This window comes from Gracilinanus agilis, chromosome 6 (genome assembly GCF_016433145.1).
Source record: "Gracilinanus agilis isolate LMUSP501 chromosome 6, AgileGrace, whole genome shotgun sequence".
In the NCBI taxonomy this organism is placed as follows: domain Eukaryota; kingdom Metazoa; phylum Chordata; class Mammalia; order Didelphimorphia; family Didelphidae; genus Gracilinanus; species Gracilinanus agilis.
The window spans coordinates 176,425,444-176,452,541 of record NC_058135.1 but is presented as its reverse complement, the minus strand read 5'-3'; the positions used below and the strand labels follow the sequence as shown (position 1 = coordinate 176,452,541).

Sequence of the window (27,098 nt, the reverse complement as noted above, 5' to 3'; positions counted from 1 at the left end):
AGTTGCATTGGTGTGGTAGTTTCGAGTCCACATCCTCAATCATGTCCACCCCGACCCATGCGTTCAAGCAGTTGTTTTTCTTATATGTTTCCTCTCCTGCAGTCCTTCCTCTGAATGTGGGTAGCGTCTTTACCATAAATCCCTCAGAATTGTCCTGGGTCATTGTATTGCTGCTGGTACAGAGGTCCATTACATTCAATTTTACCACAGTATATCAGTCTCTGTGTATAGAGTTCTTCTGGCTCTGCTCCTTTTCGCTCTGCATCAGTTCCCAGAGGTCTCTCCAGTTTGCCTGGAACTTCTCCAGTTTATTATTCCTTTTAGCACAATAGTATTCCATCACCCGCATATACCACAGTTTGTTCAGCCATTCCCCAATTGAAGGACATACCCTCCTTTTCCAATTTGTTGCCACCACAAAAAGCGCAGCTATGAATATTTTCGTACAAGTCTGTTTATCTATGATTTCTTTGGGGTACAAACCCAGCGATAGTATGACTGGATCAAAGGGAAGGCATTCTTTTATAGCCCTTTGAGCATGATTCCAAATTGCCAGCCAGAATGGCTGGATCAGTTCACAGCTCCACCAGCAATGCATTAATGTCCCAATTTTGCCACATCCCCTCCAACATTCATTACTCTCCCCTTCTTTCATTTTAGCCAATCTGCTAGGTGTGAGGTGATACCTCAGAGTTGTTTTGATTTGCATTTCTCTAATTATTAGCTAAAAAATTTTTTAAAAATCAATGAGTTCAAACCTCAATGAGGCAAAGTAAAAAACAAAACAAAAAATATTGCTAAAGTTTTCATGCCCATTCTGACCCTATCATTATTATGTCAAAGTAAATGAAATTATTTGGATTTGCTCCTTTGGGGACAGTTAATTTTTGTTACTGACTTTGCTGTCCATCTATTCCAAATATAGTTTATTGTATTGGAAATAAGTCAAGAATGAATTAGCATGAGTTTACTGTGGCATCTGGCATCATGAAAAATCGAATGGATTTTTCTAAAAGGAATGTATCATAGGATGTGCAGAAACAAATGGGGAGCTGGAGGCAATACCACCTTAGGAAGCCAACATGTCAAATGCTGTGCACCCAGCTGTCTAAGCCCAGACTTGGCTGCTCTGGAGATGAGTTTTGAGATGCTGGGTTAAAAATGGATTCAAAAATGATTTGGCTATGTTGTTACATGGAAATATGCATACATAATGATGTTAAGTAAGACAGGCAAAACAGAATGCAGTAGGCTCAAGTTTATTACAACTTTGAAAACTTTATTCACAAAGATCAGAAGAGAAGATGGAAGGATGTAAATAATTAGTTTAACATACATCAGATTCTTTTTTTTTCCCTGAAAAGTTGCTTACTCTTTTTTTTTTTTTAAATCCAAAAGGTTTAGAAGTGCAATAAAGAACAAAGTTATTTTCATGCTATTGGCTTTGTTTTCCAGGGAATCATACCTGCTCTATTAGTGCCAGAGGAGGGAAACTATATCAAAGTGAATCTCCCAAATGAATTTGTTTGTTCACTTACTCACTCAACAAATCAATCAGTGAATCAATCAACACCCTTAAGTCCTGTCCCTCCTCTGACACATCTGGGAAAGTCACTTAATCTCTTCATACTCTCTAGGCAACTATCTAAGACTATAAATTGCAGAGAAAGTGCTGACCTGCATTGGTAGAGGGAGTTAGTTACCTCACCAAGTTCTCTATACCAGTGAAATCACAGAGTCCTGACCCTCATAGGAATTGGTATTTAATCTCTATTAGAAGCAACTAATCCCCAAAGCAAGTTAAATATTATTATACTCTAAATGCAATTATTTCTAAGAAAATACTATATAAGACCAAAATAATGAACAGACTTGGAGATTGACTTTTGACTAAAGATTGGGGACAGCTTCAAACATTTTAAGATTTGAATTTATAGATCATAAATTAAAAGCTGCAAGGGGTGGGGGACAGCTAGGTGGCTCAATGGATTGAGAATCAAGCCCAGAGATGGGAGAGCAAATCTAGCCTCAGACACTTCCTAGCTGTGTGACTCTGCATTGTCTAGCCCTTACCACTTTTCTGCCTTGGAACCAATACACAGCATTGCTTCCAAGACGGAAGGTTAGGGTTTAAAAAAAAAAAAAAATGATGCAAGGAACCTTAGAAGTCATCTGGTCTAACCCCCTCAGAGGAGGAAATTGAGTTTTCCGGAGGTTAAATGATTTGTCAAAGGTCTCACAGGTAATAAGATGGCCAAGCTGGGATCACAATAAATATGCCCAAGTCAGATTTATACGTATTCATTAGTGTTAAATTTATCCCGTACACAGCCCTCCCTTTTAAATCAATTGTTCTGATTTCTTCCTATTGTTCATCCGTTTTTTCACAGATTTTAGTTGGGTTGACTACCTGATTTGCTCTCCATCTTCATGTCCATAAGACATGAAGCAAACAGCGACATCCAACAGAGCTGCCATGTTGGAATAGGAAAGAACAGGATGAGAAATTAACCCGCTGTCCTCTCCCTTACCACACAGCACCTGGCAGCCAACTTAAAAAAAAAAAAAAAAAAAAAAAAAGCCTGCTAACGTCCCCTTTAAGCTTCTGAATCCAAGGAACAAAGGTTGAACTAACTTAAATCAATCATTCCAAAGGTGGATGGCCTTGTACAAGAGAAACGGTATCCTTGGGGGGGGGGGGGGGGGGATCATAAAAACCTGTGGTGTTACGGCTCCTGAAACAGAGTCCCGCTTCCCCAGAGCCCTTCATTTTCCCAGTGGACCACCTGATGAGCTCCATACAGACAAGAGGCAGCAAATAGGTGTTACGGCTTGATTTTAAATAAATGTCAAACTCGCTATCTTTAAGCGATACTTTCACCTAGTTATTTAGCAAATAGTATAAAGTCCCAGGAGGGTGCTTCCAGCCCTTCCCCCTTCTCCGCATGTGAATAGAGAGGCTCTCCCCGAGCCTAAGTAAAGATGACCTTAGATACCGCGATAGCCTCTTCCGATAACCACGGGCGAAAGAAAGTCCCGAGCGAGCACACCAAGGTCACCCCGAGGAGGGAAGGGCCGATGTACGACTCTCTTAGAAAGCTGGCTCGGAGACGTCCCGCGCTTAGGAAGTAAATGCTGGCTGGGTTGTCAGCCCTGCTGTTCCGGAGAGAAACTAGGCTTTTACGTAGCTTTTGTTTCATATGTCAACGTGGATCTCTCTGGCTACATCGTGAGCTAAAAACAGAATTCATATAAAAGAGGGAAGCCGCTTCTCTGGTAGGAATGGCTGATGAATTGGCATTGTCTCCCATTTGTGGGGGATGAAATATTTTTACTAACAGTGGGTTAGAGTCTCTGATTTAGGAACAGAGAAAAAGCCAGGCTCCTTACACAAGGAATGAACCTGAAGCCTGGCCATTGTCAGATTAGGTTTTAGAACCCAGCTTAATTTTTAAATAAAGAATTTTGTCTGGACTTCAGTCGGAAAACTCCCGTCTGCCTTGCAAGCTCATTACTTTGGCAGACTTTTCTAGAGATAGAAGATCTCATTGTTCAGGTTACTATATATTGTTACCTTTTCTGTGGCTAAAATCAGCAACAGTTTAAAATAGAAAGGCAACCTAAACGTGCTGAAGACAAAACCGGATTAAAATAAAGACAGATGAGATCGTCTTGTATTCTTATTGACATCAGTAGGGCAGCTTTCAGAAGAATCATGCCCTCAGTGGGGTGGGGGTGGGGGGAAGCTTGGGAGTCTGTCCCTCTGACTCGGTGTGTGTGTGTGGGGGAGGGGTGTCCTGTGGGTCTGATGTATATGGCTATAGAGATATACACAGATCATTTTCCATGATGAACTTCAAAACTAGTCAAAACTGGTCCCAAGATCTCAGGATCTCAGGCTGGAATTTTAATATGCAGGAGCATTATGGAATAACAGGATCATTATGGAATAACAACAGCAAGAATAAACTTACTTCTGTATAATGGGTTTGTTTTTTTCCTTTTAAAAACTCTTACCTTCTCTTTTAGAATAGAAACTAAGTATTGATCCAAGACAGAAAAGCAGTAAGGGCTAGGCAATTGTGGTTAAGTGACTTGGCCAGGCTCACACAACTAGGAAGTATCTGAGGTTTATATTTGCCTTTCAGATTTTTAGGGGGTGGGTTGGGGTGGAGGGAGTTGCCCTGAGGCTACATTTGAATCCAGGATTTCCCATCTCCAGGCCAAGCTGTCAATCTAATGAACCACCTAGTTGCCCACTGCCCAGTATAATGCTTTAAGGAATTATGATAATTCTAAAATTCTTCTTAGTAATCCATGGCAAGCCATCTCCTTCATGAAGCCTTTCATGATAACTTCATTTAATAATGATTTCTCTCCTTCTCCACTGCCCATACCACCACTTATTATCTGTACCATACATTTCTCCCATTTGTTTTTACTTGAATACTTTACTATAGGCTGCTTCAGGACATTTAATAAAGTGATGGAAGCCTGGGGTTCAAATTTTGCCTCAGACACTAACTGTATAACTCTGGATAAGTCATTTAACTTCTCCAGGCCTCAGTTTCCTCATTTGCAAAAAAAAAAGGGGTTAAACTTGACCTTGAAAGCCATTCTAAGTTCTAAATAGATGAAGCTCTTTTAGTCTGAGTTTCTCATATATAAAATGAGGATGACAATAATAGTGACTACTTCACAGGGTCATTGAGAGGACCAGATAAGGCAATACATGTAAAGGACTTTGCAAATGTTAAAGTTATTATACATGCTAGCTAGTATCATATTATTCTCTCATTTTTTAAAATGAATTTGAATATTGTCTTCTCAACACTATTTTAAATTTCCTAATGGCAAAGAAGAATGCTATCAATCAGTATTATCAACCTTAAATAGAAAAGAGCTATGGGCTGCATAGTGATTTAGAAAACCACATATTAATATTAATATTATATGTATTCTATCATGGTTTTATGTGCTTTGTTAAATATTTCCCAATAATATTTTCTAGCCCCACTCAGAGTGTTTGACACCTCTGCTATAAATGACTGACATGATAGGAGGGGTTAAATAAATAATATTATTTGAATGATCAAAGAAAAGAAGGTAGGAAATAATAATTTATTAAGTACCAACTATGTGCTAAGCACTTTATAGATATTATCTCATGTGGTGCCATAGAGCACAAAGTGCTGGGCCTGAAGTCAGGAAGACCTGATTTCAAATTCAGTCTCAGACACTAGCTGTGTGATTGTGGGCAAATCACTTAAACTTTGCCTCAATTTCCTCAACTGTAAAATATAGATAATAACAACATCTACCTCTGAGGATTGTTGAGAGGATGAAATGAGGTAATAATTGTGAAGCACTTAACACAATGCCTAGCACATGGCAGGTGCTTAATAAATGCTTTTTCCCTTCTTTTCTTATTGATCCTTATGAAGATGAGATAGTGCTATTACTATCCCCTTTTTATAATTGAGGAAACTGAGGCAGATAGAGATAAAGGATTTGCCCAGCATCACAGAGCTAGAAATTATCTAAGGCTGGATTTGAATTCAGGTCTTCCTGACCCCAATGCTAATGCATTACCCACTGTGCCACTGAGTAGTCAAGGGTCAGTAGTCTTTATCACACACACAAAAAAGTCTAATTAAAAATATAAACTACTAGAAGAGTGGGTACCAGACTTGGTTTCTCTTTTACTACAGCAAATAGCAAAAACACATTCTGCTTTGTGAACTTGACTTTTTTCTACCCCAAATAGAAAATAAGTTTTTGTAGCCAAAAGGAGAAGAGTTATTCTGAGCATTTCTTTTCCAAATTATATAAAAAACTGAGGCAAAATAACTCTGGTAGGTGTTATTCAGCAGGGCTCCATCCTGACTCTAACCTAACCCTAATTCTAGCCTGATCTGTTGTTTCTAACCCTAATTCTGCTTCTAATCTCCCATTCCACTTCTAACCCTAACTTTTAACCCTCAAGGATGCTCCCTTAAAAGGGGACACAGCACATAACAAAGAATGGTGGCCTTCTTGCTGTCCTCAAACTTCCCATTCCATCTTTCCTCTAAGACTCTCCTTCCTTCCTTTCAAAAAACCTTTACCTTCTGTCTTGGAATTGATACTGATTCTAAGAGAGAAGAGTGGTAAAGGGTAGGCATTTGGCCTTAAATTCTTTTCCCAAGGCCACACAGCTAGGAAGTGAGGCTAGATTTGAATCCTCTAGACTCCGGGCTTGGCACTCCATCCACTGTGCTACCTAGCACATCTCCTTTCAAGGCTCTGCTTTGTTCCATCTTCTTCAAGAGGCCTTTCCCGATCTCCCCCTGTCATTAGTTCCATCCCCCTCCACTTCACAACTACTTTGCACCTAACCAATAAATCTTTATTTATTTTGCACTTCTTTTCTATTTACTTTTCTGGGTCAGGTAGCATAATGGATAAAGTCCTGGGTCTGGGGTTGGGAAGATCTGTATTAAAATCTGACCACAGACCCTTGCTAGCTGTGTGACCCTGGGCAAGTTCTTTACTTCTGCCTCAGTTTCCTCCACCATAAAATGGGGATAATAATGGCACAGTGGCTGGCACATAGCAGATACTTAACAAATAAAGATTTATTGATTCCTTGATTATGGAGGCAGCAATAATATCCTTATGCAATTCTTTCCTTAAATAGGATTCACTTTCACTCTTCTAGCTTCAGAGAAGGTGTGGGTAGAGAGGTAGCAGTTGTTGTACCCTTTGGTTGGAGGTTCCATGTGGCTGGAGCAGGATTCCCCTTGATAATCTCCTCCCCATCCCATATCATTAATACAGCCAATGAAGGGACATTCCATAAACAATTTTATTGACGTAGTGATACAAGAAGTTCTAATAATACTTTCTCCTTATCAGGCTCACGCCAAAGTCTGGCATAACTACAACACAAACTTTCGGCCACATCAGAGAGGCTCATTATCGATCACCTTGGGATCCCACTGGATTGTACCAAACAAATCAGAAAACAGTTTGGATATTCTTAAGTGCCAAAAATCCATGACTTCTGTGCTGGGCTGGTTTGCCAACCCTATCCATGGGGATGGGGACTATCCAGAAGTTATGAAGGAATCAGTTTCTCTTCTCCCTCATTTTTCTGAAGCTGAGAAAATCGAGGTGAGGGGCACAGCTGATTTCTTTGCCTTTTCCTTTGGACCTAATAATTTCAAACCTCCAAGCACCATATCAAAAATGGGGCAAAATGTATCACTCGATTTAAGAGAAGTTCTAAAGTGGATTAAACTGGAATACAACAACCCGAAGATCCTCATAACTGAGAATGGCTGGTTCACGGACAATCACGTGACAACTGAAGACACAACAGCCATCTACATGATGAAGAATTTCCTTAATAAGGTTCTTCAAGGTTAGTTGAACATCTGCATAAAATTTCTTAAATGTGGATCTCATGAATACTGTAAAAGTGAAATTTGGGAGATGCTATCTAAAAGTATATATATACAGTACTTGGGGGCAGGAGAAGAGGGGAGGATGCTTTTTTCTTCCAAAGTGACAGTAAATTTGATGTTGAAAAGTTGTTTTTAATATACTATGACTTAAAGAAATCTAAACTTTCTCATAATATTGTGAACAAAATTTTTGTTTCCACATCCCTAGCCTATAGACAGTATCTTGCACATTAATACTTATAGCAATAAATATTATTTGGCATTTATTGTTGCTAATAATTATTATTAATTAATTATGTATTAATAAATATGCCCCAGGCACAGTGCCAAATGCTGAGGATTAAGAAAAAAAGCAAAAGCAGACCCTGCCCTCAAGGAGCTTACAATGTAATGGTGGAAATAAGAGGCAAAGAGCTATGTACAAACAAGAGATATGACTGGATAAAAAGAAATCAATATAATGGTTGGAAGTTTGATGGTTAATATTTGACTTCTCATTCCCCTTCCATGACATATACAGTGACATCTATAGGTTTTTACTACAATAATGTGATAGGAGGCAGAAAAGTGGTAAGGGTTAAGCAATACACACAGCTAGGAAGTGTCTGAGGTCAAATTTGAACCAAGGACCTTCTGTCTCTTGGCTTCACTCTCAATCCACTGAGCCACCTAGCTACCTCTCACATATACTGGCTGTATCATTTAAGAGGCAAATCTAAATGTAAGCTCAGTGCCCCCAAGTGATATTCTGAGTCTAAGATGTCTAGAACTTTTACCTATCTATACTGGTAAAGGGAGCTTTAACAGCTACATCATCACTCTGGATAATAATAATATTTCATTCTTTCCCAACCTATTAATGTTGATGAATCATAGCATTTTAGCACTGGAGGGAATCTTATGAATTATCTAACTTAACCTCCTAACTTTATAAATGAGATCTACAGAGATTAAATGACTTTTTCTTGGTTATAAGAAGTAGGCTTGGGGACTAGAACTCAAGTCAAAAGCTTTTCTATTATACTGCTGCCCTTCGTTCTCATCCTCGTTCTTTTTTTGGTTGATAAAATCACAACTGATTCTTTTACAGGGAAATTTTTAGTCAAAAACAAATGCTTAAAAATATAGTATATAAGAAAAAATGCCCCCTAAATCACAGGCAAATCACATTCTTTCAACAAACATTTATTAAATACCTACTACTATAATCAATTCACTGGCAGGCATTAGAAGAAGCTATGTAGATATAATCCACTCCCTGCCATTAAGAAGCTTACAATCTAGTATGGGAAGTAAGATATTCTGGCAAATAATTACACAGTAATACAAAATAGTACATATTAAACTCATAAAGTGGTCTAAAGTACTAGATGAGGAGGTAAAGCAGAGATTGTTGCCAGCTATGGGTGACAGGGAAAGACTTGAGACTCTTAGTTGGAAAAGTATTTTTTTGTTTTATTTTGGTTTTGGGTTATTATTTACATATATATCATATGTAACATAACAATGATATAATACATGTGATTTGTTACAAATATGTAATAAATTATAAGTATGCTTATCCAAGAGAAAGAAATGCTCACATTAGATTAGCTATGGCTAAAAATCTGTCTCATTCTTTTTTCCCTCCTCCCTCCCCTCCCTTCCCTTTCCCCAAGGAGGCTGGGAATATGATAAAGATTGTACATATATTATCATATAACACATATTTCCATGTACATCATGCTATGAAACAAGACACATATTGCTTACACTAGAGAAAAATTCATGAAGGAAATAAAGTGAAGAATGGTATGGCAATCTGCATTTGGACTGTTTGTTTCTTTTATGGAGGTGGATATCCATATCCTAAGGATATTGTACCCTGATTGGTTTTGGCACCAAAAGACAAAAAGAATTGTCATTTTTTAGGAGTGATGATTGCTCTGAAATTAGGTAATGTTATAGCATGTACTACCCAGATAGCATAATGGGTTTTGTTAACTAATTTTATATCTTAGACAGGTGTGAGACCTTTAAAACTAATTAATGCCTTCCCTCTGTTGATTATCTTCAATTTACCCTAAATACAATTTATTTCTACACAGTTGTTTGCATGTTGCCTCCCCTACTAGAGTGTTACCTCCTTGAGAGGAAGGACTATCTTTTGCCCACATTTGTCCTTTACTACATGTTTAATGACTGATTTGAGGGCACTCTAATGAATTGCAAATTTCTTTTTTTTTCCTCTGCAGCAATAAAATATGATGAAATAAGAGTGTTTGGTTACACAGCTTGGTCTCTGCTAGATGGCTTTGAATGGCAAGATGCTTATACCACCAGAAGGGGGTTATTTTATGTGGATTTCAGTAGCAAACAGAAGGAAAGAAAACCTAAGTCTTCTGCACATTACTACAAACAAATCATAAAAGAGAATGGATTCATCTTAAAAGAGTCCACGCCTGCAGTGCAGGGTCAGTTTCCGTGCGATTTTTCCTGGGGCATTACTGAATCTGTTCTAAAGGTAAGTTGCCATCAATAAACGAGACAGGCTAACTGCAAAATGGAATGAGCAGCAAATGTGCTATGTGATGCTGTTAACTAATGGTCAGTTCACTGGGTCTAGGGCAGGCAGTGTGGTGTAGAGAATAATAAACTGGACTCAACATATTTTGATCTTTACTGTTGTGTGATCATGAGTGGGGCACATGAGTTCTCCAAGACTCAAATTTCCATATCTCTAAAATGGAGGTCGTGATATCTGCATTATTGACGGTACAAAGTGGTAAGGATCTAATGAGGTTGTAGCAAGAACATATAAAAATGTCAGCCAAGAACATAGCAAAATGATATAAATATGTCAGTTGTCTGAGATGACAGCAAATAACATGCAACGATAACCTGAAGCAAAATTGAAGGAGTTAGATGGTGAATTGAATGATTTTTTTCATTCATTTAAAACCCAAACTAGGAGAGGCCTTTTTGCCTTTTAAACGAATGTGCTGACCTTCAAGGCTAAAGCACTTCAGTGGTCACCTACTATACCACAGCAAGTGAAGTGTTTTGGGTGTTTATTATGACCAGATGGTCCAGTGTTATATGAGTTAATGAGGATTAAGAAGCCCATATAAGCTTCTTTGTTCACCACTATTCATGGGCCTCAGTTTTAGCTCTGGCTAGACATCTATTAAAAGAAGACACAAAACACTTGTATCAGTATAAGTCCATCTGGGGCAAAACAACTCTAGGCAGATATCCAGCTCCCATCCAATCTGAAGTCAGTTTATAAAGATTTCATTCTGCTGATGGGGAGAAAGAGGAGAGACAGACAGAGACAGAGGACGGACAGACAGACAGGTAGACAGAGATTTGGAGGAATTAAGTTACAGCAGATGTCAGAAGCCAGTTTTTGTTCATCTAAGGTCCACGTTTTCCAAGTGAATCATTAAAAAAATTGACAAGGGGGCAGCTGGGTAGCTCAGTGGATTGAGAGGTAGGCCTAGAGATGGGAGGTCCTAGGTTCAAGTGTGACCCTGGGCAAGTCACTTGACCCCCATTGCCTACCCTTACCACTCTTCTGCCTTGGAGCCAATACACAGTAATGACTCCAAGACGGAAGGTAAGAGTTTAAAAAAAATTTTTGAAAAGAAAGGAAATCACATTTCCAGGCTTTCCAAAGCTACAAACTCTTTCTTAGAACATTGACATAAAGCCTTTTCTGGAAAAACATTAGGAATGCCTGGCTATTATTTAGTGGATAGCCTAAAATCACATTATTAACAGTCCAATGCTGCTTTTTCCTATCCCCTCAATCTCCAACAGAGTCTTCTCCTAAAGCAGTTATTAAAAGCCCTGGATTACATGTGGCCTTGAGAGGGGATTGAATCAAATTAAAATATAATTGGGAAATATTTGACAAAATATGTAGAAATACAATAAAAATAGAAATTAGTATACTTTAATACTAAGTTAATGTGAACCTTCAGGAATCCTTTTGTACAAATTAGTGGTCCCCATTTCTACTTGAGTTCTAAATTGTTCTAAAGTATCAAAGTTGAATTGGTTCATTTGAAGTCTAAAATCCTTGATGCCTAACACTAGTGTGACTCTGGGCAGTTCATTTAAACGACCTGGGCTTATTACTTCATCTGTAAAATGATGGCCTCAGAGTCTCTACTAGCTCTAACGCTATGAGCAATGATCCTATGGTTGTGTCACTTTCTCCAATAAAGCTTTTTCACTCCAGACATTCTGTTGTTTGTCAATCAGTCATTGTAACCGATCCAACCATTCTGGAAGGCAGTTTGGAACTATGTCCAAAAGGGCTATAAAATGGTGCAAACCCTTTGAGCCTATAACACCACTACTGAGTCTGTGTTCTAAAGAGATTTTTTAAAAGGGGAAAGGATCCATTTGTACAAAAATATTCATAGCCGCGCTTTTTGTGGTGGTAAAGAATTGGAAACAGGGGATATCCATCAGTTGGGGAATGGCTGAACAAGCTGTGGTATATGTTAGTGATGGAATACTATTGAGCTGCAAGGAATGAAAGCAAGATGATTTCAGAAAAAAAAACTGGTAAGTTCTACATGAACTGATTGCAGAGTAAAATAAGCAGAACCGCAAGAACATTATACACAGTAACAGCAATATTGTACAATGACCAACTGTGAAACACTTTATACAAATTAGTGAAACATTTTGTACAAATTATGACTTATGTACAAATTATAAATTATGACAAAGAATGGAATCCACCTTCAGAGAAAGAACTGTTGGAGTCAGATGCGGATCAAAGCATATTATCTTTCACATTAGTTTATTTAGGGTTTTATTTTGAGGTTTTGGTTTTCTATGAATATTCCCCTACAACAATGAGCAATATGGTAGTATGTTTTGCATGATAATACATGTACAACCCAGATCAAATTGCTTACTGTCTCTGGGAAAGAGGGAGACATTTTGGATCTTATAATTTCAGAAAATGCATGTTGAAAATTATTACAAGTAATTAAGAAAATAAAATCTTTGAATAAAAAAAAATCAGTCATCATAGCTTATCTATTTACTATTACTAGTAGAAAGCATGGTGCCTGAACTCAAAGAACTTACAATTTAGTGGGAAGGAAACAAGAGTTCACAAAGGGAAAATGCATTAATTAGGTTGAATTGTATATCATAAAAGGCAATTAAGAAGTATGGATAATAAGGGAGCTTGGAAGAGAATCATTAATTCAGACCTGGATTGATTGGGTTAGGCTTCATGGAAATTGGGGGATATGACCTGAAGTTTGAAAGATGGATAGAATCTGAAGGAAGGAGAACATTCTAGGGAAAGGTCATGGCATGAAAAAAGGCATGAAGCCAAGAATGCTTGGGAGGTAATAATAGGCCAGTCTGGCTATAATGGAGGGTTCATGAAAGGAAGCAACAGATGATTTTGTAGTTTAGTCTTGGGTCAGGTTGTGGAGGAATGCCACACAGTGACATTTTAAGGAAATATGAATTTATCTTGTACTGAAGAGTTCTTAAAAATGTTTTAACTAAAGACTCAATGAAAACAGTGTTTTAGGAAGATGAATATGGCATCTGCTCTAGATCCTTCTCTCATTTTTCTAGATCCTGCCAAGTTTGCAGATGAGGTTGGGATTGGTATGCATTTACTTTAATTTTGTGCTGAATCCTATAACTAGCTAAAATACACCTACTATCTCCTCAAATGGTCAAATGATAATCTTTGAAGATCTCTAAAAGCCAAAGAAACATTTTTTTCCTTAGGGTAGTTTAAAGGTGGGGGTTGTATGAGGACAGAAGAATGGGTAAGATGAACTCTAGTGATCTGTTTCCAATATTATGATTCCATAACCTGGCCATAAACCAGGCTATAAATTTAGTTAGTTATGTACACACAGATTTAGGCTAATGTATACATAGATAATCAATATTCTTAGAGTTTAATGTCCTAGATAATTATTTGACAGATGGCAAAAGTGCAATATTGTAATTAGACTAAGGAAGATGACACATGAGGTATGGGGGAAATATTTACTGAAGAGTTAATTATCATTTGATTCAGGTACATTTAATTCCACATGTAGGAGGGGGGAAAAGTTTTTCAACAGATAAAGAATTCTTTCCTATTTGTTATTGAATTTGGGAAATTTTTTTTCCTAAGCTGTCTTCTGTTGGTTTTTGTACATTTAGATCTGGGAGCACAAGCAGCAGCTTTTGCCCCCCCCAAAAGTTTCAGACTAGCAAGGGGCTGATGGGGTCCTGAGACGCAGACAAATTCTCCTTTGCTTGATGACTCATATCTATGAGGGTGGCCTGCCAGCATATAGGTGCAGGTATCTTGATTGTAGAGATGTGATTATAACTTCCTGTTTCTATTGGTTGTGGGGAGAAGATGGGCAAAAAGATTTGTTTACTTTAAAGGGAGGAGCTGAAAAGAGGCTTTTGTCATTCTCTATAGAGTTCTGCCTCTGATAATTTCCCCTGTGGAAGAAAAACTATACTGTGTTTTAGCCAAAGTGTGTTAAAGATAATATACAAATATTAAAGGCAACGTGGTTTAATGAAAAGAGAGCTGTTTTGGAGTCAGGAAAACCTAGAATCTGATTCCTCCTCTGAGGCAGAGTGGCCTAGAACTCTCAATATCTTAGGTAATTTTCTAAGACTTTAGATGGCCAACCTGCTAGAGGGAATTTCCTCATCCAGGGAGTTCCCTAGATCAATGAAATCACAAGTTCAGTTCCTAACCCTACCCCCATAAACATTCCAACTTGAGAGAGGTGCCAAGGTTTCCCCTGCTAATAATTCCAAGCAATTTCCTATGTTTTATAGTAACTAAAAGACAAAATTCTGCGGCAAAGTTAAAAAAAGATACATGGTTTAACTTTTGTGTTTTCTGATTTACTTAAAGAACAGCAATAGTAATATTAATGCTGACACAGTAGAGAAATAATTTCCAGGAACCAATTACTAGTACCTTTAAATTCAGGTCAAAGATAACCAAAGATCAAATCCGGCCTCAGACACTTCCCAGCTGTGTGACCTTGGGCAAGTCACTTGACCCCCATTGCCCACCCTTACCATTCTTCCACCTATGAGACAATACACAGAAGTTAAGGGTTTAAAAATGTATAAAAACAAACAAACAAACAACAACAAAAAAAAAAACAAAGATAACCAAAGAGATGCTTTTCTTCATCAAATTAAACAAAGACATTTCTACTAGAAGAGATTCCATAAAAGGACTGCTTCAGTATTAAGGAATCTAGACCCTCTCTGAAATTAATTAAATCTTTTATTCAAGGAAGACTGATTTAAGTAAAACAAAGACTTCTAGCATGTCATAATTTTTTTTTTTACTATTTTGTTAGTCCATAGTACTATGTAATCATAATAATAGTTAAAATTTGTATGGGCCTTAAAGGTTTACTAAGCATTTTTACATGATTATAATCTCTTTTGGCCCCCATAACAATTCTGTAAAAAAGGTACTGTTATTATCTCTATTTTACAAAGGGGGAAACTAAAGCGAGGTTAAGTGACTCACTCAGGGCAGTACAGCAAGTAAAGGTTCCTGGCAGAATATGAACTTGTGTTCCTGATTTGAAATCAGCACTATATCCACTGTGCCATCATTATCCACAACTGCTCATTGAAGCCTCTCAACAACCCTTCACCTGTGCTGAATCCTTTATCATTAACCAATTTCACATTTTCATCCAATGGTAGCTTTCTAGAGTTAGATGTTCTTTAAAAAATAAAATTAATGACAACTTTTAAATCAGGGCCAGAAGCCAAATGCTTGATTTTGTCCTAGCCTGGGTCACACCATCAAAGGCTTAAAATGAGGCACATGAAAATGGAGAGACATTTGAGAATGAGGAAGCAGAAAGCTGGGAAGTTACTCTATGATTTCTGGGGGAATAGCAGTTGGTTTCCCAAATCAGATCTAGGGAGTGGTTGCATGTCCACTAGTTTTCTAGTTTTGCTAGGAAAGTTTAGGATCATGCTATCCACCTCCTGAAATAAAGGTGATGATACTGAGTATACATGTGTATTTTTGGACATGGCTAATGAAAGTTTGTTTTGCTTGACTATGCATAGTTGTTACAAAAGTTTTGTTTTTTTCTTTCTCTTAAGTTAGGAGGTGAGAAGATGGAGACTTATTAATTTTTAAAAAGAAAAAAAGAAAATGTCAAGAAAGGTTCATTTTTAGTAGTTCTCCTATGGATGAAAAGCCTGAGAATATAGTTCAAGATAAACATCATACATTTCTCCTTAGGTTTCAATTAGACACAAAAAAAAGTCATGGACTTTTCCTTCTAGGGTTATAGAAGAGCTCTTTGCACATCTGAAAATGGAATGTATATAAATGTATTTCTTGCATTTTACAGGCTGAGTCAGTAGCTTCTTCACCACAGTTTAATGATCCTCACTTATACTCATGGAATATCTCTGGCAATGGACAGCTCCGCCCAGTAAAAGGGGTGACAATGAAAACAAGAGCTGCTCAATGCACAGATTTTGTCAGCATCAAAAAACAACTTAAATTGTTGGCAAGAATGAAAATCACCCACTACAGGTTTGCCCTGGACTGGTCCTTAATCCTACCCAATGGAGACCTCACTAAAATTAACCAACAAGTTCTTAGGTATTATAAATGTGTGATCAGTGAGATGCTTAAACTCAACATCTCATCAATGGTCACCTTATACTACCCAACTCATGCTTACTTAGGCCTACCTGCGCCTTTGCTCCAGAACGGAGGATGGCTAAACCAGTCAACTGTTTATGCTTTTCGGGACTATGCAAATCTGTGTTTTCAGGAACTTGGAGATTTGGTAAAGCTCTGGATCACTATCAATGAACCCAACAGACTGAGTGACATCTACAAGGGGAGCAGCAATGATACATACAGGGCAGCTCACAATTTACTGATTGCCCATGCCCTGGTCTGGCATGTCTACGATAGCCAGTATAGACCCTCTCAGCATGGGGCAGTCTCTCTGTCTCTGCACGCAGACTGGGCTGAACCTGCCAATCCTTATGCTGAGTCCCACTTGAAAGCAGCAGAGCGATTTCTCCAGTTTGAAATTGCCTGGTTTTCAGAACCCATTTTCAAGACTGGGGATTACCCAGAAGCAATGAAGGAGTACATTGCCTTCAAGAACAAGGAAGGGCTCTCCAGTTCTGTGCTACCACGCTTCACGGAGGAGGAAAGGAAGCTTATCAAAGGTTCTGCTGACTTCTATGCCCTAAATCACTTCACCACCAGACTTGTCATCCATGAGCAGCAGAATGGTAGTCAATATGACTTTGACCGGGATATCCAATTTCTACAGGACGTCACCTGCCTGAGCTCTCCAACCCGACTGGCAGTGATGCCATGGGGAGAGCGAAAGATTCTCAACTGGATCCAGAAAAATTATGGTGATGTAGATGTCTATATCACATCGAATGGGATTGATGACCCATCCCTGGAAAATGATGAACTCCGAAAATACTACTTAGAAAAATACACCCAGGAAGCTTTAAAAGGTAATCCCATATGACTAGGGGAGGATGCAAAGTGCTTAGAATATTAGGTTTAGTGAAGGATGATATTCTTAGATACTGGTGGATAAAAGACTGAGCAGGGAAAAAGAGAATATAGTTGTAAGAAATAATAGGCCCACCAGAATATAAATGACTTAGCAAGCAAGATCAATAACTTACGGGGGCAGCTGGGTAGCTCAGTGTATTGAGAGCCAGGCCTAGAGACTTGTAGTACAGAGAGAGGGGGGGGTCATAGCAGTTTTTACAGGCTTTGGCTGAATTCTAATTTCAGTTAGGAGTTTAGAATCTTGGAAGAAAGTTTAAGTTGGATCTGGGACCTCGTGGAGAGAGCCAGGGCCAGCCGAGCTGCTGCTTCTTCTTTCTAAAGATTGAAAATTTAGCCTAGCTTTGGAGTATTTATTTGAGATTTGTTAATTTAGATAAACCCTTTTGAATCTCCATACCCTACCTCATTTCTCTACCTTCCTTCCCTTACCTAATGTCTGTGAGGAGTGAATAAGGAGAGTGAATCAGAGAGTAGTTTCAAATCTGTGAGGGTTTAGCTATACTCTGGCAATACTTTTTCTAGAGAGCTTAGGTAGTTATCATCATATTCCCTTTTGATTTCAAGATCACCTTGAGAGTTGAGTCAGGGCAGGACCTTGCTCAAACCCCATTTCTGCCTCCCTTCCCCCGTTTCTTTAAACAACTGTTAGGGCTTCCTTTAATCCCCTTTACCTGACAATTTAACCTGAGAAGACAATAAACCCTTTTGTGTTTAAAACAGACCTGTTAGTTACTTTGTCAGTCAATTAGTAAGAGAGGGAAGAAGAGGAATAGAACCAACATACTCTGGGCTTGAAGGGAAGCCGGGTATCCATCTTGAAGGAAGGTGTAACTTCAAAACAAGTCCCTTCCTGTGAAATTAACTAAAGCCTGTAGTTAATTTCAATTCAGTCTATTTCCCTCAGTTTGTCTTTAGTCTAAGTCCTAGTCTATAAGCCCTGCTGCTCTTTGCCTGTTTAAATTAATTCCTCCTCTCCCTGAAGATCTTTGTTACCTTCAGTGTTATACTCCCTGACTTCAGCCTCATATTATATCCTGAATCTCACTATTCCATCCTACATGCAACTCATATTATTTACCTAGCAAGTCCCTGACATCCTCCCTTCCAAAATCCCCTTTAACCAAACACCTTTCCCAAATTCTTCTATTACAGATGGGAGATCCTAGGTTCAAATCTAGCCTTAGACACTTTCCAGCTGTGTGACCCTGAGCAAGTCATTTAACCCTCATTGCCTAGCCCTTAACACTCTTCTGCCTTGGAGCCAATACACAGTATTAACTCCAAGACGGAAGGTAAAGGTTTTAATTTTTAAAAAATCAATAACTTACATTTACAGTTAGCATTTCAAAATTTATAAAATGCATTATATATATAATTTTCATTTGATCTCAAAACAACCCCATGGAATAAATACTTCAAATGTCATTATGCTCATTTTGCAGTAAAGAAAAATTAAGGATTAGAGAAGTAACTCATTCAAGGTTATATAACAAGTCAACTGCAGAAATGCAACTGGAATCCAAGTCTTTTTATTCCAAAGCCATCTCTTATATTATAACTGCATACTGTTAAAAGAATTCCCAGATTAGACATTGAAGAACTATATGAATTCCAAACAAGTCCAGAATTCAATTCCATTCAGTTCAATCAATCAATAATTATTTGTTAAGCACTTATGCCAGGCACTGTGGTGCTAGGGTTACAAAAAATAGCAAAAGACAATCCCTGCCTTCAAGGAGCTCACAATCTAATAACAGAGGAAACAAACAAATAAATATAAAAGCAATATATAGGATAAATATGAAATAATTAATAGAGGGAAGGCACTGGAATTAAGAAAGATTAGGAAAGGCTTCCTGTAGAAGATGGGATTTTAGATGGGACTTAAAGAAAGCCAGAGAAGCTAGTAGATGGGAATAAGGAAGGCCTGCCAAGAATGGGGTACTGTCAGAGAAAATACCAGGAGCCAAGAAACAGAATTTTTTGTTCATGGAATATTTTGTTCATAGGAGACTAGTGACAGTGGATAGAATATTTGACTGGGAAAATGGCATGAGAAAACTGGAAAGCTAGAAAGGGCTAGCGTTATAAACAGTTCTGAATACCAAACAGCATTTTGTATTTGATCTTTTTTTTTTCAATTACATTTATTAATATTTATTTTTTAGAAAAGTTAACATGGTTACATGATTCATGCTCCTACTTTCCCCTACACCCCTCACCTTCCCCCTACCCCTGGCCGATGCGCATTTCCACTGGTTTTGTATTTGATCTGTGAGGGAATAGGGTACCACTGGAGTTTATTAAGAGTGTGTGTGTAGAGGACAGAGTGACCTGTGCAAATTACTTTAGTGGATGGAGGATTGGAGTGAGGCAGGCAGACCCACCAGCAGGCTACTGCAGCCACCAAGGCCTAAGGTAATGAGGACCTGAACCGGTGTGGTGTCAGAGGAGAGAAAGGGACATTCTTGAGAGATATTACAAAGGTGAAACCGACTGGCCTTGGTAACAGATTGGACACGGTGGAGTGAAAGTGAGGAGTCCAGGATTACTCCTGGGTTGTGAACTAAAGGGACTGGGAGGCTGGTTTTGCCCTCTACAATAAAAGGGAAGATAAGAGAGTAGGGGGGAGACTTTGGGAGGAAAGATGAGTTCTTTTGGGACAAGTTGAGTTTAAGATGTCTACTGGATATCTAGTTTAAGAAGTCTGAAAGACAATTGGAGATGTGAGACTTGAGATCAGCCAAAATTTGGGGCAAGATAGGTAGATTTGAGAATCGTCAGCATAGAGATGATAATTAAATCCACAGCAGCTAATCAGATTACCAAGTAAATGAGTATAGTGGGAGTAGAGGTCAGAAGCCTGTAGGACATCTATGGTTAGAGGCGGTTCCAGCTTTTTGCTGGAGGGGGTTCCAACAAAAGATTCTGAAAAGGATTTGGCAGATAGGTAGGAGGAGAGCCAGGAGAGTGGTGTCCCAAAAAAAGAGAGTAGCAAGGAAGAGAGATACTATCCCATGGTAGAATGTAACTCCTTGAGAATGCAGCTATTTTTCATTTTGTCTTTGTATTTCTATGGCCTAGCCCAATCCCTTGCATATGATAAGAATTTAACAAATGCTTACCCAACTGAGCTTTATAATTTAAGAGGACAGGTATGATATGAATTGAATATGTTTGATAAAAAATGTTATGGTTTACTAATTCGTATTCCAATCTCTCTTTTTCAGCTTACCTAATTGATAAAGTCAAGGTAAAAGGCTATTATGCATTTAAGTTGACAGAAGAAAAATCTAAGCCCAGATTTGGATTCTTCACATCTGATTTAAAAGCAAAGTCCTCAATACAGTTTTACAACAATTTAATCAGAAGCAGGGGCTTCCCTTCCGAGCATTCCAGTTTTGGATGTGGGGAGAGTCATCATGATAAACCATGCAATTTCTGCTTATTTCTTGACAAGAAGAAACCACTCATATTCTTTGGTTGTTGCCTATTTTCCACCCTAGCCCTTCTTTTAGCAGTTACTATTTTCCACAAGAGGAAGAGAAAAAAATATTATAAGGCAAAGAACTTGCAACAACACATTTTGATTCCACTGAAGAAAGGTCATAAGCGTGTTCTCAGCTAAACTGATGTCATCTCCATCTGCCTTCAGCAGGCAATGAATAAGTTCACTCCACTTTCCCCATTCTAAGGAGGTTACAGTAAATGAATGAAAGAAGAAATGCTGGGATATTGTTTGTAACCAAGGGAATGACCATGGCTTTGCAGGATGGTCCACATTAATTTTCCCTTAGGAGCTGATATCAACAAATTAGTGGTGGGGGTTTGAAGATAAAATCCTTATTTAAGCAAACATAAAGCTGCAAGAAGTGTTCTGTAACTTGCTGTCTTGTAAAGTCTAACAAGTTCCTTTTGGTCACTCTACACTTACATGTATAGATATGGATTGGTGGTCATGATATAAGTAGAACATTTAAAACGCAAAATTAGCTTCTTGTTTCAATTCTACCCAGAAGATATAAACATGTCCCATTTATAAAACTCACTTCTCACAAAGTACTTTCTCTGTATGTCAGAGGAACATAAGCCTTTCTCTGGCTAGTCACAAGTTAAAATCTTAGTCATAGCTTCTCAGAACTGGAAGGGACCTCAGAAGCCACCTAGTCCAACATCTAACTACATAAGATCCAGTTGTTATTCAGCTATTGCTCGAAAAGCCTAAGCAAGGGATGATTCTCTACCTTTTGAGGCTACCCACTCCATTTTTGAATAGCTCTAATTTTTTTAACCCTTACTTTCTGTCTAAGAACCAATACTGCATGTTTGTTCTAAGGCAGAAGAGCAGTAAGGGCTAGGCAACAGAGATTAAGTGACTTGCCCAGGATCACACAGCTATGAAGTGTCTGAGGTCATATTTGAATCCAATACCTCCCATCCTAGGCCTGACTCTCAATCCACTGAGCCACCTAGCTGCCCCCTTGAATAGCTCTAATTATGAGGAGGTTTTCCTCTATATGAAGCTAAGCTGAAATTTGTAGCTGTTTTCTGGAGACAAACAAATCTCATTTCTCTTCCACTTGAGAACTCTCCAAATACTTGAAGAAAGCTATCTGGTCTACCCTAACTCTTCTTTAGGTAAAGCATCCTCAGTTCCTTTGCCCATATCTAATATAGCAGTGTCTCAAGGCCTTCCTTTAACCATCTCTGTTTCCTTTCTTTGGACATTCTCTAGCTTACCAATTCTCTTTCAAAATTTGGCTAAAACTAAACACTCTCTTCCCATACTCTTTCCCAATGGGGTAAAAAAAACAAGAAATTAATGTCAATTATCTGAATCTTGCAAAATCCCTCATTTGTTTTATTTATGTGGACACTGACTACAAAATATAAACTATGTAATGGAATCTTTGATTACATATGAGATCACAGGATTAGGAGTGAGGCAACCTGGGTTCAGGTCCCAGAACTCCAGTACAACTAAGCAAGCACCTTAATTTCTTCTATTGACAAATACTGATAATCTCTACTTTACCAATCTTTCCAAATTGAGTAATGGTAATAGATTAAAAAGCACTTTGAAAAGTTAAAAACACCAAACATAAAGTGTTTTTAAAAACCATCTAGATTAGTCCTAAATAAGACCAGATTATTAAATGACCCTTTTTTTCCTGACGTACTACTTCTAATGCAATGTTCAAATGCAGCTTCTTCATAGGTATAGACCCAAAGCTCAGTTTAGCAAACTGTTACTCTTGCTGGGTAATTAAAAATTTAGATAAATTATCAAAGAGTTGAACCTGTGGTTTGACTTAAAACCTCACTCTTCTCAAAGTTTACCTCTTGATATGTAAAATAAGGGAGGTTTCTGTGTTTGAACTTTGTATGAAAAAGGAACACTTTCTACCTCCAAAACAAAAGATCATAACATTTGCTAAATCTGAGGCAAAAATAACAGAAACCTTGACTTTATGCCACTCCCCAGTTCCTTCCTATATGTTTACATCAAAAAATGCTGACTTTTTGTTTTAGTCAACAAACACCACCTCTCTATAGAAGCACTGGCGAGGTTACTGGTAGTTGACAATTTTGTTACATCAATTTTTAAACTTGTGTCATTAACTCCTTGGAAAGTCAGGTAAAACTTCTGGACTCCTCACAACAATTTAAATGCATAAAATAAAATTATAAACGTTAATGAACAAAATAGAAATTTAAATGCATGAAATAAAATATATAGGATTACAAAGGAAACTGACTATACTGAAATGTTATCAAAATATTTAAAAAATAAATTTGTGATAGGTGCTCCTTTATAAATGTATCATGTAACAAGACATTTAAAAGGGTCTAATATGCAAAAAATTTGAAGTAATGATGAGCATAAACAATATTTTAGGATTTTTTGCAACATCTCTAATGAGATAAGAAAATATTTGAGATTTATATTAGTGACAAAGTCACAGGTACTGCTAATACTGTCATAGTTTGTTGAACTACATAACTGAAGGAAATGCAAAATTTCAGTTAGAAGTTAATGAAAATAAAGATGTAATTTTTTCCCCCATCCACGATCAGAGAACAACTTTTAACTCTGGGTTAAGAATTCTGCTCTATAGCACAGAACAGATCTCCTGTTTAAAGGTTCTTAGCAGGAAATTATCTTGTAAAGGCAGGTTTGAGCTCCACTGACCTCAAAAACACAATAATTATGGAATACAATTAAGATCATTTAAGTTACCAGTTTACATAATCAAAATCATTGGCCCACTCAAACAAGTGGATAATTGAAAGAAAATTAACTTTTAAAAGCTAACTGGTCAAATTCATTCAAAATAGTCTCATTTTTCTGTAGCTGTTGCCTAAGAAGGAGTCAAGGATAATTCATATATGCAGAATGTTCTGCTAAGCTTCTCTATTGTGGATAGAAAAGATGGTAAATCATTTTTAAATTTTCTCCCTAGAGCCCAAAAGTACATTAGTCTGAGGCTGACTATCTACCACATTGAAAACAACTGGTCAATTCAGTTCAGGACAAAAAGAATTAATCTTATTTTTAAAAGTTATAGGATTATAGATTTAAAGCTACAATTAACTTTAGACATCTTCTAGTGCTATTCCCATTTTTTAGATAAGTTTATCAGAAGTAAACAAAGTAGTACATAATAGGGACTTATGTCCTCTGACTTCAAATCCTATCTTTTCTACTACATCATCCAGTCTTCTAGGCAGCAAGGCAGCAATTTACATTCAATAAATATTTATTAAATAAATGCAAAATTATAGGATGAGAGGACTAAAAGGAACTTTGGAGAACATTTCATCTGATTTTAGATTTAGACTTGAAAGGGCCCTCAGAGGTCTAGGTCAACTCCCACATTAAAGCAAAGGAAACAGGCCTGGAGAATCAAAGTACTATATGACCAACTAATTATATGTGAGGGCCCAGTGAGGAATACACATAAAAGTTCTTGTCTTTATGAATCACTCACTCAACAAATACATTCTGAGCACCTTTTTGTGAAGCCATGTAGAAGCAAGCAGTAGTCAATGTGGTTTTTGCTTTTTAACTGGCAGTTTATCCAATTAGGACACAGCCCTACCTAGAGTTGAAGTATATTTTCTGTAAGAAATCTCAGGCTGTCAAATAATGTTATTACTACAATGGGTGCAGAAAAGCAAATATTATTCAACAAGCATGTATAAAGGATCTATTCATTGCCACTATACTAGGCACCATTTTAGGGGTTAGGGATACAAATTCCAAAGTGACACAGTACCTGCCCTAAAGTTTTTATTCTTTTGGTTATTCAAATTGCTGGCAATACAAAGGTTCAGAATTAAAATTTTCACCTTTAATTTCAAAGGTTATGCACATCTTTTAGTGTATTTTGTGTCTAAGTTTATAATACAACTATTTTGAACATATAATTTGCTTGTTAAAATTTTTACTTTAAAGTTTATTATTGTATTGTGAATGGGAAAAAAAGGTTCAGCTATTTTTTTTCTGTTTGTACCAGTATTTAATTAGCCACTTATTCTTGCCAATTTCAGTCACTATCTTGCAAGTCATTGGTTCAAAACTTTCTAAGTCATGACTGATATTACCCATCAGAATATATCAGTTTATTATAAAACCATTAAAAGTTACAAGATTCTGATCAGCCACTAGGCAGCATTTGTAAAGAAAGGCAATAATGGAGGATGATGGGACCATTATGAGGGACTGAAAGGATAATTACGTCATCTGCTCCAAGCAGCAACCTCATTTTGCAGGTGAGAAAAATGGTCTTTCTGCAGTTCTTTTTGTAAGCTTCTTTGCTATAAACATGCAACATCACATCCTTTTGAAGTCAAATGAACTTTCTGTGTTTACATTTTGTGCATTCAAGGTACTGACCTTGTGATTTTGTACCAAAAGGTGTTGTGTAAATACACTGAAGTGCTACAGTACAACTTGTGAAGGTGGGGGGGGAAGCATGTGCATTGTTGTTAATAAATGTGCTTAATTTTGGTATAATTTATTCTAAATAAATTATGTGTATTACTTATATCCAACCCTTTGACCAGGCTTGACTCACTCTTCTAACCTCAAAAATGTTGCTTTTTCCCTTTTGAAGAGACAAAAGAAGTGAAATGGAATCATGTGGTCTCTGCATTTGAAGGACCTTATGCAGTTTATGGCTTATGTTAATAGGGAATGATCCTTCCTGTTTATCTTCCTGGGGCAGCAGTCCAGCCATGGAATCAGGACACTTGGCCTTGAACCTTCACTCTTAATGCTAGTGCTATGAGACTGCAACTTTTAGCCTGTTTCCAAATTTATAAAATGGGTTGGATAAACTGGTTTGTACCTCATACAATTTGTTAGGGTTCAAAATGGGTGGCCTCCAGAGGAACACACGAGACAATGCAATCAGAGCAGGAGAAAGCTTTATTGCCAGTACACACTGGGGGAACTCAGCAAAGAGAGTCCCGAAGTGTGCATTCAGAAGAGGGAATATATATGTTTCCAGGATATAGGTGCCTTTGTCTTAGGGTGAGCTAATAGCTAGACAGAGGGAGTAGGGGATGCTTTCAGGTGCCACAGGACATGATTCTTAATCTTCAAGGTTGTTCCATTTAGGATTTGTGTCCCTGGGCTGTCAGCCAGGAGTTGTGTCCCTGGAACCTTGAGTCAGAGAGATAACTGACCCGCTTGGGCATGACGTTATCCAAAACCCCCTGCTTAATTGCCAAGTTTAGCTTTTTGGCCATAATATTCTTATAAGCTATAATATTTCTATAAGCTTTTTTGGCTATAACAAATTGTGAAGAAAGCTTTATTACAATATACAAATGTGAATTATTAGATTCCTGTTTTGTAGGACGAACCACCTATCATGTACAGAAAAAAACCCCACCATAATTTGAGAAAACCAGTATCTTTCTAATATAAGTTAATATTTAATTGTTTCAACTGTTTGGCATTCCTTGCCTACAAAATTATTTGCAGAATAATTTGATTCTGACACAATTGTCTTATTACTTCTACAAAATTAAAGCTTTTAGACCTATTCTAAAACATAAACCCTAGGTTTTTAATCAAGCTTTTATTATATGTGCCAGGAGCCATAGTGCAGTTTAAAACTTTAATAACTTCAAAGTATGAATGCTCTAAGCTTAGAGATAAATTATTTTATTATATTAAGATGTAATATAACCATCATTTTGTGGTTATGACATTCTAGTCAATTTTCAAACTTTGTAAAAACTTGTTGCTCAGTGCCTAAAAAGATTGCAGGTATAATCCTCGGTTTATGATCATCAAAAAAAATGAGGTTTTGAAACAGACATGAATTTTGATGCAACCCCACAAGAAAAGTCTAATATCTCAGGTGAGATGTCATGAAGAAACTATTGTACATTATATGACTGACTGACAATCTTATCGTAATTTAGCATTATTTAAAATGGACAAAATTTAAATAATTAACTTCAAATGTTTTTTTAAGTTTTATAGTAGCTTTACTTTGAAAGTTAGATATGTGGGGAGAAAAGGGATAAGGATACTGTTTGGAGTTTTGATTGTATAAGGACTGTCTCCTAAATGGGTGTATCTTTCTATGAAAGTAGGGATTTATCAAGGATGATTTCTCATAATGAATACAATAGAATAATCTAGGTCTGTAGTCTAGTTCACTCTTTCATTGAGGATAAAATTATATCCTGGAATTGGGGATGTGATTGGTTCAGATGTTGATAAATTTTGCTCTGGTCTTGTTAACAAGGAGCAAATAGATCTGAGTCAGACTCGGAGATGAGCTAGACTTCAATGATTGAGAATACTTATGCCTTTCCTCCAGAAGTCATCAATAGGTGGAGCAAAGATGGCGGTCTAGTAGGAACCTTCTGAATCTCCTTCCAATCTATCATTACAAAATGTCTCAAAAGGATAGAAATCAAAACCAGACAAATGGCTCTCCCACTGGACAAAGCATTAAAGAAAGGTAGAAAGGGCCAAGGCAATCTAAATTCTCAGGGACAGGCTGAAAGCACCACAAACTTCCTGAGGGCAG

General features: G+C 37.5%; 1 protein-coding gene across 1 annotated transcript in view; it reads left to right on the top strand.

Moving 5' to 3' along the window:
* Positions 1-20,852, top strand: part of KLB (klotho beta) — a 35,391-nt gene extending 14,539 nt beyond the window's left edge. The window contains 4 exon segments of the mRNA XM_044680551.1: positions 6,898-7,405; positions 9,683-9,951; positions 15,833-16,976; positions 20,271-20,852. Coding sequence (XP_044536486.1) covers positions 6,898-7,405; positions 9,683-9,951; positions 15,833-16,976; positions 20,271-20,668 — 2,319 coding nt within the window. The 3' untranslated portion in view covers positions 20,669-20,852.
* Positions 20,853-27,098: the final 6,246 nt, after the last annotated feature.